The sequence below is a fragment of the Vigna angularis genome, chromosome 4 (genome assembly GCF_016808095.1).
Source record: "Vigna angularis cultivar LongXiaoDou No.4 chromosome 4, ASM1680809v1, whole genome shotgun sequence".
In the NCBI taxonomy this organism is placed as follows: Eukaryota; Viridiplantae; Streptophyta; class Magnoliopsida; order Fabales; family Fabaceae; genus Vigna; species Vigna angularis.
The window spans coordinates 30835580-30852183 of record NC_068973.1 but is presented as its reverse complement, the minus strand read 5'-3'; the positions used below and the strand labels follow the sequence as shown (position 1 = coordinate 30852183).

General features: G+C 31.2%; 2 protein-coding genes across 2 annotated transcripts; one reads left to right on the top strand and one right to left on the bottom strand.

The window, feature by feature from the left end:
* The first annotated feature begins 5093 nt into the window (after positions 1 to 5093).
* LOC108330948 (WAT1-related protein At4g08290) lies at positions 5094 to 8772 on the top strand. Its single transcript, XM_017565549.2, has 6 exons — positions 5094 to 5369; positions 5479 to 5541; positions 7360 to 7720; positions 7813 to 7977; positions 8057 to 8208; positions 8353 to 8772. Exons 1-6 carry the CDS (start codon positions 5158 to 5160, stop codon positions 8495 to 8497), a joined length of 1098 nt encoding a protein of 365 aa, XP_017421038.1. The 5' UTR covers positions 5094 to 5157; the 3' UTR covers positions 8498 to 8772.
* A 4145-nt stretch (positions 8773 to 12917) lies between these two features.
* On the bottom strand, positions 12918 to 15328 carry LOC108330451 (uncharacterized). The gene is made up of 3 exons (XM_052876522.1): positions 13881 to 15328; positions 13398 to 13800; positions 12918 to 13319 (listed from the first exon to the last, which is right to left on the bottom strand). The coding sequence occupies exons 1-3, from the start codon at positions 15326 to 15328 to the stop codon at positions 12918 to 12920; spliced, it is 2253 nt and encodes a 750-aa protein (XP_052732482.1).
* Positions 15329 to 16604: the final 1276 nt, after the last annotated feature.

Sequence of the window (16604 nt, the reverse complement as noted above, 5' to 3'; positions counted from 1 at the left end):
TTTCAACATGCCATATATACATTCAACATCACTATTTAATAACATTTTCTTAAATATTTTCATCTACTTATGTATACATATGTGGAACATTTTTTCAACTTTTAAACATGTCAATTTCATCGTATCAAAGTTCAAGTTATACAATTTTTGTTCAAGGAAAATTAAAAAAAAAAAAAACAGGTTTTTATTGTAATTTCTATCTTGAGCGAGAATCTAGTTTAAGTGAGATTTTTTAGCTTGAACAAGTATATTAGAGAAAAATTAGATCTCTTTCTTAAGTGATAATATCTTACTTAAACAAAAATGATAATAAAGAAAGATAAAATCTTCCTACCTTATTTTTTCTTGAGGAAATATGTTTCGTTTGAACAAATATATTTCTAAAAAAGAACCATGTGTAGAAACTTTAAAATTATTTCAAGACGTGCCCAAAACTTATTTTATCAACGCAACTCAAGTATTCTTAACAAATTTAAAACAATACTTTACATTACACTAGTTATTCGTTTGAACTCAAAATTTCCTTCTCAATATAACAAAATCCTAAATAAACATATATCGAAGACTTAAACATGCAAACATCCATCATACTCATACAATTTCTACTCATTTTAAGCAAAGCATTCATTCTAACCGGTTTTTCATGTCATATATACAAACGATTATTTTAAAATGATTACAAGTGAAATTTCTTTGTATTGTAGTGACTATTAAATTATGTTTAATAATAAGTATACTTAATTGAATTTCATCATTTTAAATGATTAAAATCAAGGATTTTTTATGGGTGATTATATTTTAAGGCCTAATGCAACATAATTAGATATGTAATAACCTTTTCAAAATTCATTTGAAAAAAAAAGTAAAAGTTTTGTTTTGAATTCATGAAAGAGAAGTAGACTGCAAATGAATAAGAAATGAAAGAACGATCAAAATTGTTAATAAAAAAATTATCAAAATCAAAATCAGATAAATATATCTTGAAGAATTTTGATATCTGAGAAAATAAATAATTGAAAAAGCACATCTTAACATCCATCAAAAATTTAAAATTACTATAATGAAATCTACCATAGATAAAAAAAAATAAAATTTATAAACGAAAAAAATACAATAAAAGATGTTAAATTGAATAAAGACGTAATCTCAAAACGGAAAAAAAACTTACAAAAAAATGAAGAGGAAATAAAAGAAAATAGGAATGAGAATAAACATTAAAATGTTATTGCTTAATATATTTTCATTTAAATTCTTTTTTTAAGGAAGTCTTTCGAACTTTTAGAAATATCTTTTTACATAGAGTTAAAATATATTTATTTATTATTTAGTTTTAAAAAAATCAAGATTAAGATATTATAAATATTTATATACTACTTAATAATCTAAATCAGGATCATAATAGATCAATTAGTACTGCTTCATCATTTAAATCAGAATAATAATATAGATCAACAATTCTATTTTGGTTTGTTTTGGTTCATCTTGCATTTGACGTGCTCCATATTTGATTCTTCAAAAGCAAAAATAAGGGAGGATTGACCTACATAAAACTTTCGGGGTAATAAATTTGACCCATTTTGTATAACTAGAGTTTGTAGATTTCTGAACAATCTGTATAAACTGAAAAATTATTAAAAGTTCTTTGTAATTATTTAAAAAATTAAGATACACTGTAACTATAAAAATTACTCAAAAAAATAAGTTATTATTTAATATAAGGAAATATATGAAAAAGATAATTTATAAAGTGAATCATAAAACAAAATTTAGATTCCACTTATAAATATATAATATTGATAAAATAAAAAGTAAAGAATAAAAATATTTAATTATATTCTATGAGAAATTAATATTATAAAGTAATAAAATATTAATAGTGAAATTGGATGAATTGACCCATACTTTGACTTTCTTAGAGTAGTCATGGAGATGGATGTATGTGAACTAACAAACTTCAATATCAAATCCAATCGAACTCACATTTCTTTATAAGTGCACCCCCCTACTTACCATATTATCGTCTCTTTTACTTTTGTTGGTATCACTCTTTTTTACTTTTGTTAGGCATTTACCCAAAGAAAAAACAGATAAAATAATTAGCGATAATTTTACAGTTATTGTGGTCCTGGGTGACAACATTGTCAAAAAGTGGCAACATATAATTAACGTACTCGTACTTGCCATTGTCACACATGTTTCTGTGTTGTGCTATACCTTTGCATACTTTCAAATTATATAAGCGAATTAATTAATTAAAGCAAATCATTATGAATAAAGAGGGAGAAAATCATTTTCTTTCTTACTCGTTTTCCACATCGTGCATGCACTCTTAATCAACGTAACTAAAGCCTAATAATGCAGAGATCTTTAACTTAATTAATTGAATGGCTTGAACTAACTTTTACTGACTAATATTTTCTTTTTCTTGCTTTTTATAGTTTGATTTGATTGGAGCCTTAGACCATGGGTTTAATACAAACCAATTCCAAATAAAACAATCAAATGGTGTTTTTTGACGTCTCATTTCGAATATCTTCTTTAATTAATTAAATTGATTTTTTATGTGATTCTTTTATTAAATGAGTCTCATTCTAAAGTTTATAACTTTTGATATTTTGAAATCAATAAATTTAAATATAAAGTAATAAAATTATTAAAAATAATATCTTAAGATAAAATATATTGCCAACGCTCATGCAATAAGAATATGCAATGGAGAAAAAAAAAAGGTTTATTTGATTTCATACAAATTAATAAGTGTTTCAACAAAAGTGTTTGACATTCAAATAAGAGTTATAATTATAAAATATTCCTTACCTAAACCCTAAATCGTATATATATATTCTATTATAAATGATTACACACATTTATTCATTTTTCTTAGACTCCTTCATATTTAGGATGCAATATGGTTTCTCTTGAGAAAAAAATCAGTAGTCTTATCAATATTCTCCCTCTAACAACTAGAAAAAGAATTCAAATCTAACAATTTCCTATACGAACATACACAGACTTCGATTAATATTTTCAAATTTGAATTAATTTTTTCAATAAAGATTGTCATTTTTATTTTCGTAATATATATAATTTTACTAATTAATTTCAAAATAATTAAGTACAGAAAATAATAATTTGGCAAAATGCTATGGTAAATCTTATTCTTTAGATAAAAGTCTTCTAAAATATAAATTACTTTCTAAAATTTGTTATGTTTGACAAAGTTGTCGACAATGAGAAAAAAAACTATATGGTATACAATTTTAAAGTTTATAGTCAAAATCCATAAGTCAATTTTTTAGCAACAAACCTTTTCATTTTTTTTTTCATTTTTTCAGTTATATTTAATTTATAGTAAAAATAAACTGTTATAAACATTTTATTTACTATAAGTTAATTATTTTTATATTTAAAATTATTTTTCGTATATGTAATTAATTATAGTATTATGGTTGCTGAAACATGTTGGCATTTAATTCAAATACTTATTATTTTTTCTAGACTTTTGTTTATGAAAATAAAAAAGTAAGTTAACTTTTAAAATGTCGTTCATAATTTTTAATATCAACTCCTCCATGTATGGGTGTCTGATCTTTCTGCTTCACTTCTTATCCCGTAAAAAAAGTTGATCACGCGATCATGGCATGGGGATTTACAACTTTCGTTATCTTTGAGCTAACTTAGATCTTTGTATTATTAAAATGGTGCCAAGAAAACGAAATTTCAATAACTTCATGTCCTCCACCAATACTCTCGTCTGCGTGCACTGCATTTTTATTATGATGTAAACTTTTAAAAGTTTTGAGGAAGGAAGAGGAAGCGATAAAAAAGCAGAACATGATACTTACGTAAATGCAAAATCACACTTGTCTACAAATAAGTGGAGTTTGGCAAAAAGGTTTTTCTTCTAATAATAATTATTACTTTACTCATAACAATTAGTTAAGAAATCCTATAATTAAAAACTAATTTTCCACTAATTCTAAATCAAAATTAAATTCATTCAATCATGCACTATCAGATAGCATTATTAAGATACAAGTTTCGACTAATCAGCATTAGTTATATGAGGAGTTGGTGTTTGACATGGGATTAACCACCTATTTGACATTTGACACTTCCCGGATATAGATTGTGTTTCTGATTATGTAATGTATATCAGACGGCATTATTAGTGATGATTTTTCACCCATTAGCTTTAGTTATTGGGGCAGTTGATGTTTGACATGACACTGAGCAATCAAGTTTAGTGTTTTTAGGTTCCTTCATAGGTCGAACAATCTAAGTGAGTGTCGAATGTACCTTTGTTTTGATTATGCTATGCTAGATGTATCTTTTTTTACAATAAAGTTTATTCATCCTGTAGAAGATCTGTTGTAAATTTTAGTAGATTGATTCTTATCAACATACCTGTTTTTATCTAAATAATGGGATAGGTATTTTTTTAATTTCTAAACTTAAATATAAAATTAAAACTAGTTTATATTTAAAGCTTAATATACTTAAATTGAGATATATCAAATGAATAAACATTTTAAATATTAATGTGAAAAGTAATTTTTACATGTAATTAGTATAATTAAATTAAAATGATTATTTTAATTTCTTTTTAAAATTTGAAAACTAAAATATATTAAAATATAATATATAAATAAATTTTAATTTTTATTTAATTCTTAAATTATTACTAATATATTCAGAAGTAAACCTAGTATTTAGGTTAAAACTAATGAGATTGCAAGAGAAAAATGTTAATCTCAAGCATGTGGAATGAATGTGTTTAGAGCCCACTAACCTTGAAGAATACAGTATTATATAAAAGCAAAAACATAAGATAAAGTTAGTTGTGAAAAAAACTTGGAGCAGGGAAAGTGTATTCCGAGTCACGGCAACTGAATAGAGAGGGAATCAAGCAAAGCTATTGCATTGCAGACACCCCCACTAAATAATAGTAATATAGCTTTTTTTTTTTTTTTTTTTTTGAAATTGACCAAAAGTATAACTTTAGAACAGGACACCGATACTTATCGCTTATCCTCTTCCAGTGCAATTTGTCTTAATCATTACCCTTTATGTTTATAAGCACGACCACTCCATGCACTTCAGAGTACATCGCTCTAAGCGTTACACAATTTTTCATATTGTTTCCAACACAAAAATATGGAACAACACTGTCGTTGTGCTAGTTTTGGAAGCAACTTCAGTAAGGCAAAGCCTTATCTGTTAACGGTCGGACTTCAGTTTGGGTTCGCCGGAGCTCTCATCTTCTCCGTCGCCAGTCTCAACCATGGAATGAATCGTTACGTTTTCGTCGTCTATCGTAATGCCATCGCTGCTTTGGCCCTGGCTCCTTTTGCATTGATTTTTGAGAGGTCCAATCTTAATTATCACTTGCATTATTTTCGTATATATACATGCAGTGCTTGTGTTTTTTGAGACATTTTGGGTTATTAGTTGATGATGAAATTTTGAAATTTGCAGGAAAATTAGGCCGAAGATAACACTCCCTGTCTTCTTGCAGATAATGGCACTCGGATTTGTGGAGTAATCATCTAAAACCTTTGTCGATCACTTTCACTATCACCATCACTATCAGTAAACAGTATAATAACACCTTTGTCCCTCTTCATATTTAACCTACTTTATAAAGACGTCATTTTAACTTTAATAACATTCACTTTACTTCTAGGATTTTGGTTTTTTAAAAAAATGTCTAACAGTGTTTTGATAACATTTTTAAATATAAAATAAATTATGCATTAAATTCTTAAGATGTCGACATCATGCGTACTTACGCAATTGTCTGATCAGAGGTAAAAAAGATTTGATTAAAGTGAAGTAGTAAATTAATGAAAGGTATGTCTGCTTTAATAAAACCTTATTTTTTCCTGAAAGTTAAGGGAATACGGCATTGGAATATATTTATAAATATGATATAATTTAGTTTAAATATATTTTTAGTTTGTAAATAAATATGTAATTTGTAAACAGTAAAGAATCGTTAAATAAAATATTTTTGCTATATTACAGAGTTACAGAAATTCATTTAAGACTGTATTATAATAAAAAAATGGTATTTTAAAAGCATTGGTTTAAGAATGGAAATATTTTCTTTTATTGAAAATTATGGGAGAATGTATTAAGAAATCGTAAGGAATGTATTTTTTATGAAATTCAATAAAAAATACATTTGATTATTTTAATTAGCGTCTAAGATTTATGTAAAACATTTTATACTTTCAATTTCTTAATCGGTTTAGGTCATATTATATAGCATTTTCCATTTTGATATACCATCCACTTTAATTGTATAATATAAGTATGTTTTATTTGCTTTTAAAATGAATACTATGAAAGAAACTTTTCCGTATTTAACAACAAATATAGGATCACTTACTATTACATTTATTTTCCTTTCATATCTCTCTTTTTTGTGTTTAGTATATATTTTATACCAAAACAATTTCAAGAATCTACTTCAATGCTTCAATCGGCCACTGGATCGCTTAAGTTTCTTTTTCTTTTCTTTTTTTATAATGACGTTATATATTCTTTCTTCCCATAAGTTTCCCAATATTTTTAAGCATTTTTTATTTGAACTCAAGTCTGAACACACGAGTTAGGTGTCCTTTGTTTGAAGTTGAGGAAGCTTAAGGATCATTTACTATGTGGGAAAATTGTTTTTTATTTTAATTACAAAGCTACTAATTTGTTTCATGTTATTAAAATTTTGTATAAAAAAATACTGAAAATAGTTTTTTGTTTTTTTCCTGCTTTCTAGACAAATATTTGTAAACAAACAAAGTAAAATAAAATTGTAGTTTTGCAATTGAAAGTCCAAGTACATAAAATAAAAGTACACATAAACCAATTTGAAGGAGTATTTCGTTTCAAAAATCATGCCCTGGCTGTTTGATCATTTGGAAGCAAACGTGTGAATCGGGTTCAAAGAATTTAGGATAAATTAGTATCGATTTAAGCTAGTTCATTGAGGTATTTTTTTAATTACTTTTACATATTTTTATAAATAAACATTTATTGATATAATTCTTTTCTTCAATTATTTTTTATATATTTACGATTAAAATTGTAAAAAAATAAGTTTAAAACATGGGATTATGTTCCTGAAATTAGAGTAACAAAAATTGAATGAAGCTAAGTTGAAAAATTGTTGACCTGAATTTATTTTCAGACTAAAGTTAACTCTATTTGCCGGCACTTAAACATGGTAAAAGAAATTTAGGCGTTGTTAAAAACACTGAAGATGAAGTTTGAAAGGAAGTGAGAGATGAGAAGGTGTTATTATGAGTATAGTTTTTGTCCATTGAAAGTTTTCTGATGAGATTGAATCTGGTATTTCAGACCAGTGATTGACCAGGGCTTCACTTTCTTGGGAATGCAATACACATCAGCTTCGTTTACCTCTGCCATAATGAATGCCGTGCCTTCTGTGACTTTTGTGCTAGCCGTAATTCTAAGGTTAGAGCGTGTAAATGTTAAGGAAATAAGGAGCCTAGCGAAGGTGATTGGGACATTGATCACATTTTCAGGTGCTTTGTTAATGACACTTTACAAAGGTCCTGAATTTAACCTATTTCATTCTGCAAACGCAACCCAAAACCAAGACGGAACTCACTCTCCACAAGTTGTTAAACATTGGCTCTCAGGGACTCTCTTTCTTCTCCTGGGTTGTGTGGCTTGGTCATCTTTCTTCATTTTACAGGTATGTTTAACTTTATCTTCTCTGACAGACATTTATATTATATGTGTAACAAAAAAAAAAAACATGTCTTATTGGTGAATTGTGAATTGCAGTCCATAGCACTGAAAAGGTATCCAGCAGAATTGTCTCTCTCTTCTTTGGTGTGCTTATCTGGTGCCGTGCAAGCTAGTGTGGTGGCAATTATTGCCACTCGTCATTCTGGGCTTGCGGCATGGGCCTTGGGCTGGGACTTCAGACTCTACGGCCCTCTCTACACGGTTAGTACTGGGCCCAAAGTATTCTTTTTCTCTAACTTTCACTGCAACTTTATCTTAATGATCGATTTCAAAATTACAGGGAATTGTTACCTCTGGAATAACGTATTATGCGCAAGGGTTGGTGTTGCAAAGCAGGGGCCCGGTATTTTTAACTGCCTTTAATCCTCTTTGCATGGTCATAACCTGTGCTTTAGGCTCCTTCCTTTTTGCAGAGCAACTTCACTTGGGCAGGTAAACCATGCTTCTTACCTCTTCATTATTCTTTCGTCACACTTCAAAGTTTGATTATTATTTTAATTCTAAGTATTCATAGTGTTGATGTCAACTTTCTCAACCATGTTCTTCCTCTGTCTTTCTCTGTTACATTGATTTCAGTATCATCGGAGCTGTCATTATCGCATTGGGTCTGTACTTTGTGGTGTGGGGCAAAGGCAAAGACCATTCAGACCCCACGCCATCATCTCCTACAGCAAAGCAAATGGAGACACAAAAATTGCCAATTTCTTCATCTGATATCTAACACAGGATTCCAAAGGAATTTGTGAATAGTGCGCTTTTGCTGCCTTCAAAATTGGCAATAGTTATGTATTCCAATTTCTTGCTTTCGGTCTCCACATTCTAAAGGGATAATCTCAGATTGCTGCTACAAGCAATGCCATTTTCTTTGCTTTATTTTATCATCCAAAAAGAAATCATAGCATCGTTTCATGCGAAGATAAGCTTTTAACCACCTTGTCTTCGGTGGTTCATTTGCTCTTCTCCAACAATGAATAAACTTATATCTTTCAACTCGTATCTTTTTCAAGTAATTTATAATTATTTTCAAGTGTTTTTTGATCTTGATGCTTGTTATGAATGATCAATCTATTCTGAAATTATCATGTCACAATAAATCAGAAAGTACATTAAAAATAATTTCTAGACCGGATAATGTCTATCTTTGATCATCAACTGCAATTTGAGTTATCAAGTAATGTGATGGATAAACGTATAAACAACATAGCATTGCAAACAAATTAAATCTAAAGAAGTCTGGTTTAAACATTTGTTTTAGGTGATAGAAAATGGATTATATGAATGACTAGTCTTTAATTATATATATATATATATATATATATATATATATATATATTAATATACTTCGATTGTGTTAGTATAATCATTATGTTTGTTCAAGTACATCTCAGTCAAATGAGTCGACATGTATATGGTTCAAACATATATGATCATAATGAAATTATACTAACTAGACTAACTGATATTCATAAATTATGATTAAACTAAGAATAAAGGGGTTAAAACGAGATTAAAAGGTAATTAGGCCATGTGACTCAATCTCATCCAGGTAAGGATATATGAACACTAGTATAAATAACACATTTTACGGGATACATTAATTACATTCTAATTACCGCATTTATTATCATCTAACGCATTTAGTTGACTTGAGCGTCAGAGTATCTTTTGCAGGCATAATTCCCATTCAGATTTGATAGGACAAGTACATTGAAATTGGAGTTGGAGTCTTTTTGCGAAGAATGTTCGACTCTATAAAAATAATTAGCACCTACCGTGAGGCTGACATATATTTTATGAAGAAGAATTTTTATACGGTGTCTACAAGAAACAAGATGTTTGAAACGAAGGAAGCAAGACCTAGACCCTCCTTGATTGACATAGCCACGATACTAGATTCATAAATGAAAATGCATCAAGAGTTTGAAGAGTTTAACAAGAGAAACATTGAAGAGATATATGCCTTAAAGCAAGACAATGTCAGGTTAAGAAGGAAGGTAGAGGTTGAGGGAGTAATCGGCAAAGGAAATGAGAAGGAAATCCATGATATCAATAATTTAATGCACTGGATTGTATCATGTGTTAGCACTATCAACAAAACTAAAGAGGAATTTGGGTATAACCCTACCCCAAAAACCGGAGGTACAACGAACAACTCCTTGACCGCATGGGGAAGTTATCAGCCCCCCTTCGTTGATGGTATCATGGCCCTAAGTTGTGGAAGTCCATTAGACTAGATCAATATGATAGTAACATTGATCCATATGAGCATGTCGTTGTATACATCACCCAAGTCAGCTTGTATTCAATCGATGATGTTGTTATGTGTCAGGCCTTTCCAGCCACCCTAAAAGGAATCGTCCTAGTCTGGTTTACCCACCTACCCCCTACTTTTAGTACCTTCAGAAGGAAGATGATGCATCCTATCACCTTCACAAACATTGACCTTCAAGGGGTGGACCCTAAGCAAGATGACCCCATGGTCATCATAGTAGAGATCAAGAACTTTACTGTCAAACAAATCTTAGTGGATCAAGGTAGTTTAGTATATATTCTCTACTAGAAGATGTACAAGAAGTTCAACTCCCAAAAGAAGCTTTGACACGGTTAAAAAACCCATATTCGGCTTCTTTGGGAAGAAAATCAATACTAAGGGGAGTATTGATTTTCACACCACCTTTGGGGAGAGGGACCTGATGAAGACCATACTTATTCAGTACTTGATCATAGATGTAAATACATCTTGTTGGCGTAGTTGTATCCACTCCCTACCTTGCCATGAAGTTCCTCTGCTTAGGAGGTGACATCATCAAGATCTATGGTGACCAAAAGATGGCACGAGAGTGCTACATCACGAGTCTATGATTCCCAATCCGACAAATTAGTGCTAACAATGTCAAACGAGCAAGTGTAGCCAACACGACCATAAAAGGAGAAGATCTCGAACTTGAAGTAGGAAATAGCACTAGAAGGGAGCCTGTTGGTGGAACCAAGTTGTTTCCTTTGCTAGAGGGTCAATGTCTAAAGATAGGGATGACAATAAGTGAAAAAGGTGAGAAGAGTATGGGCCAAGTCTTAGCCGATAATGCTAACTTGTTTGCCTAGATGATAGACAACCTCCTAAGGGTTAACCCAATGATAACTTTCCACAAGTTGTATATCTTCAGTGAAGTTAGGCTGGTGTCATAGAAGAAAAGAAAGCTAGGAGAAGAAAGAACTTTGACTGTTAAGGCCAAGGTTGATAAGTTACTACAGGTCGACTTCGTTAGAGAAACATATTATAGAACGTGGTTGGCCAACATTGTGTTGGTGAAAAATACCAATGGGAATGACGCATTTGTGTGAATTACATGAACCTCAATAAAACCTGGCCAAAAGATGCCTACCCATTATCCAACATTGATCGATTAATGGATGGAGTTGTCGGACATAACATGTTGAGTTTTTTTGGATGCATATTCAAAATACAATTAGATCCCTATGGCCAAGGGAGACAAATTGTAGACCACCTTCATCATGGAAGAAGCCAATTACTATTACGAGATCATACATTTTTTGTCTCAAAAATAGGTATGTTGAAGCCGCTAATAAGGCTATAGTAGTAAAATTGAAGAAGAGGCTATACTCGACCAAAGGTAAGTGGTTGAAGGATTTGTTAGAAGTTTTGTGGTCTTATAGGTGCACTCCTTAGTCTTCAACCAAAGAAACACCTTTTAGCATTAATTGTCTTTTTTTCATTGGACCATGCATTAGTGTGGAACTTATACCCATTGACAAAGCATGTGTGTCATTCTTTAATGTATCTCAAGGGCCAATTTGCTAAATCCATTAGGTTTTAATTTTGAAGACTTAATGGCTCGTTATAAATCTACAAATATGTAACGATGAAGAGTGTATAAACTTTTATAACAAAAGTTTGTTTAGTTAATGGGACCGTACTTACAAAATCTTTTAATTTCCTCCATAAATGGGTAGAAACAAAAATGAATATGTTATGATTGAACACGAGAATAAAAGTTAAATTTACAATTTCCAATATAAAAGAGCCCAAAAGATGTTTTTTTTAGTCCACTTATGCCACTCACTATACACATTCATCCTTATCACACCACTTTCAATCACTTTTGGAAAATCTTTAACTCTTTTCCAAAATCTTTCATCCTTACCATGCCTTATGTTTTGTTCTCATAATGTCATGTCATATGTTGTGTTGTTTGCGTTGAGGAAAACATTCTTTGTAGTATTGGAATTGTAGGCAAGTAGAAGATGGACTTCAATGGAGTTGATATTTTTTGCCATTGTCCACAATGGATTGTGTGATACTGAGACTACCCACAAAATTTGCATTAAATCAAGGATGCATCACTTTTGCCACTATCATTGTTATGAAAAAGCATACAACCATTCACACAATAATCAATCTTCTTATACTTCAATCCTAACTTTTAAACTAATCTCTTGGCTTCATATTAATTGTTTGACAAAGAATTATTTAGTGGTGTTAGATCTAAGAAGATTTTTGAAGTGAAGTCCAATGTTTGGTTTGGAATGTTCTAATAGGATTTGCAAGCCTAAAGCTTAATGTATACTAACAGTTTTGACTTTGTTACCCTTTCAAATACAGGTTCATTTACCTCTGCCAATAAATTGTAAAATCTCTAAGTGGATACATTTGGAGACTCTTCTAAACGACCATCATTTGGTTGTTTAAATGAAGCGTGTTGGCCAAGAACATTGTTCACCATCTCTTCCATATGGATAACTTGATTCATCTTAGATGTATGTATAATTGTGCTTGAATCAGGAAAAAAAAACCTTTCATGTTCACTCGAATAAAAAAAGAACATTTCTTCACCATGAAATATCCAAATCCAACAATTTAACATAAATCCTTTTTTGGTATAGATTACATAAATCTTTCCATCAAGAACATAATATTGTAAAGTTGTGGCGCCACAATTTTTGGTACTTATAACCAAGGTTGTCAAACTCGAGAGTTTACGTAAACTCGTGAGAGTCCAGTAAACTCGACTCGTAAACTCGTAAGAGTTTACTTTGTATGAAGAAAATATAAATAACATTCTAATTCAAATAAGATAACAAAATTATATAAATTGAAATACATAAGTTCATAGAAATATTGTTCATAAAGATATAATGTAAAATATAAATTGAAATGTCAAAGTCTCTATGCCTAATCCTCTAATAATGGCATCATCATCTAACTCTTCCTCTAATGAATGTTGTGCTTGTGCATCCTCATTGTTCTCAAATGTTATGTTATCAAGATCAAGAGCATCTAAAACAGGATCTGTTGTTGCTCCATCTAAGTGAACATTTTCACTATCATTTTCACCTTCAACTTGATCAATCTCAACAACATCATCTGTCTCTTCAGCTATCCATTCATCATCTGATTCTATGTCATCAAATGGAAGAGCTATAGTTTTTCGAATCTGTCTACTTTTCAGCTTGGAGTTATACATCACATAAACTAAATCATTCATCTTTTTTTGATGTAAACGATTCCTTCTCTTTGTATGAACCTAAAATGAAAGATAATATTTTTAGTGAAGATATAAACATAATAAAGGAATTTATAAATTAAAAATAATTTAAATTACCATTTCAAATGAACTCCAATTACACTCACATCCAGAAGAACTACAAGTCAAGCTTAGAATTCGAATAACAAATCTCTTCAACTCTGGAGTTCCATCACCAAACATGTCCCACCATTCCCCAGGATTTAACTCTTTCCTACACTCTTTTGCATCTTCCATTCCAAACAGGCCTCTAGCATTATGAAATTCAACAATTTGTAAATTAATTTTTCTTCTTTCTGCCATAACTGGTATCAATCTTCTCATGCAAAAATACAATCCTTCTTTCACCTCTCCACCATCATCAGATCTAAAGTTAGGTTTATAGTGGAAATGAGGGTTTAGAAAATAGGCAGCTGCATGCAAAGGCCTATGAAGTTGATTATCCCATCGAGCATCAATTATTCTCCAAACCTCTTCATAACTACATCAATCATGCTATATCAGAAATAATCTAACACATAAGTAATTAAACATTGAATGAGTAAAAGTTTGAAAATTTACCTCTTTTTGATATTGTTAAAGTTAAACCTAATCTTCTCTTTTGCACAGTCCATCTCTTCATAAATGAAACCCATTGCAGGTTTTACATCTGAGTCCACTAATCTTAAGACAACCATGAGAGGGGCAGCAGCTTTCAAGCATATGGAGACATTCTTCCAAAATCGGCTATCTAATACTACATGTGCTACTTTTCTTCCCTCTTGTGAAGTTCCAAACTTGCTTGTCTTCCATTCCTCAGAGCTGAACATGGTCAACAACGATGCCTTCAATTCATGAAGACAAGCAAGAGTTAAATAAGCTGTGGCAAATCTAGTCACACCCGGTCTTATAAGGTCTCTACCTTTAGTAAACTTTTTCAATAAGGAAATCAACATTGATCTCCCATAAATGTAAGTTGTAATTTTTCTTCCCTTCTTAATGGTCAATTCATGGACCTTCAAATTTTTTTCAAAATCTTCGAATATCAAATCAATGCAATGTTCTGCACATGGAGTCCAATACAATTTTTCCCTCTTTTGCATCAACAACTCTCCGGCTGCCTTGAAATTTGCAGCATTATCAGTGACAACTTGAACAACATTTTCTTCTCCAACAAACTCGACAACATCATCCAACATTTTGAAAACTTTATCAGCTGTTTTTGAAATGTCTGAAGTGTCAAGTGAATAAAGAAAAACCGTCCCTCTAGGACTATTCACCAAGAAGTTGCAAATAGAACGTCTTTTTCTATCCGTCCAACCATCAGACATAATTGTACATCCAGTTTTCTTCCACTCCTCCTTATATTCCTCAAGATTTGCATCTGTTTTCTTCACAGCTTGTTTCAAGAGCTTCTCTCTAATATCATGATAAGATGGTGGTTTGTATCCAACTCCATACTTACCAATCATTTCACACATCTTTGCAAATGCTGGATTTCTAATTACATTGAAAGGAATGACACTAGTGTAAAAGAATTCAGCAACTTGAGCATCAACTTCTTCTTTGTATCCTTTTTTCATCATTTGATTTATAGTTGCTTGAACTCCCCCCTTACTAGTAGTAGCAACTTTTTCTTTTCCTTTAAAACCGAATACCTTGTGTCCTCCTTCAAAATTTTCACTTTCTTCCTCGTCTTCACCGATATTTATCTTTCTTTTCTTTAATGAAGCATTCTTAGCTTCTGCAACTACTTTTATCATCAAATTTTTTATTTCATCCGGAACAGAAGCATAAGGCTCAGAATCTTCTCTAGTTCCAGCAAGATGATGCTTAAATCTAAATATGCCTCCACTTACAATCTTTGAGCAATGGTTGCATTTCACTTTTCTTCCATTACCATTAACATCAAATCCATGTTTCCATCCAATATCAGATCGGTTTCCTGGAGCATTTTTACTTCTACTTCTACTAACTGATGAAGATACACTTGGATTAACTTCTCCTGAATTTGATGCGTTTCCCGACATAGTGAGGTAAGCTTTTTCACTACAAATATAAAAAATAAAATGTCCAAAAGTTTAAAAATATTGTGGCAGCACGGTTTTTTAACAATGCAGTATGCAACACTTTATTTTTGAAAAAAATAAAAGGAATGATGTTGTAGAGTGGTGCAGTGCCCGTAACATACTATTATGTTGCAGCTGGAAAACAAAACAATATTTAAAATATGTGTTGCTGTTGCATACCAATGAACCCCACATAAAATTATTAAAAAAATATTTGCTGTAGTACAGTGCCCGTAACATCAACTTTACTTAAAATCAATAAAATATTATAAGTTGCAGTACCCGTGAACTCAACTTTACTTAAAATCAATAAAATATTACAAGTTGCAGTGCCCGTGACGTGAACCCAAAGTATTGCAGTGCCATAAAAATGTTTAAAAAATATGTTGTTGGCCCGTGACATCAACTCAACTTAAAATCAATAAAAAAAATCATGTTGTAGTGCCTGTGAGTGTCAAAAAGTGTTTAAAATATATGTGAGGAAGGCAAGGTCGAACGTGATAGAGGGTTTGCACTTACAGAACGATGAGAACGAAGGTGCGACAGAGGCAAGGTCGAACGTTGAGATCGACGGCGCGACAGAGGCTGAGTTCGAAAGTCGAGATCGACGACGCGGCGGATTGCGAACCTGATGGACGAGAAAGCGACGAAAGGCGAGATCGAACGAGATAGAATGCGAGAGTGCGAGAAAGAAGATGAACAATGAGTGAATCTTTTATAAATCATAATCTGATGCGTCCTAAAAACGTTGTCGTTTTGCGTTTTCAAATTTTTTTTCCAAACTTGCAAAATTGGAACCAAAATCGCGATTTTAGGCGAGTTTAGCGAGTCAACAACCGAGTCTACCGATCCTACTCTAAAAACGAGTTTGCTTACGAGTTAACTCGAAAGCATTGTCTGAACTCGTAAACTCAGTCGAGTTAACGAGTTAACTCGCGTTTTCGATAACCATGCTTATAACCAAACAAAACGCATTGTGGTGGAAGATATCATGCTTGATAGTGATTATTAGCTCCTGATGTTAGTGATGAAAGAAATCATCATGAGGAGCTTAAGAGGCTTTTTGAAATGGAGTTGTTGTCAAACCTAAAGTCAATTCATTCTTGACATCACATATAGGTGATGTATGGTAAAGAGCTAGACTTAGGTTTTGGGTTTCATAAGATGCTTTTCTTTGGAAAAAAAAGTAGTTATTCTGTAATTAATGATTTTTGAACAATTTACATTTTGCTGACTC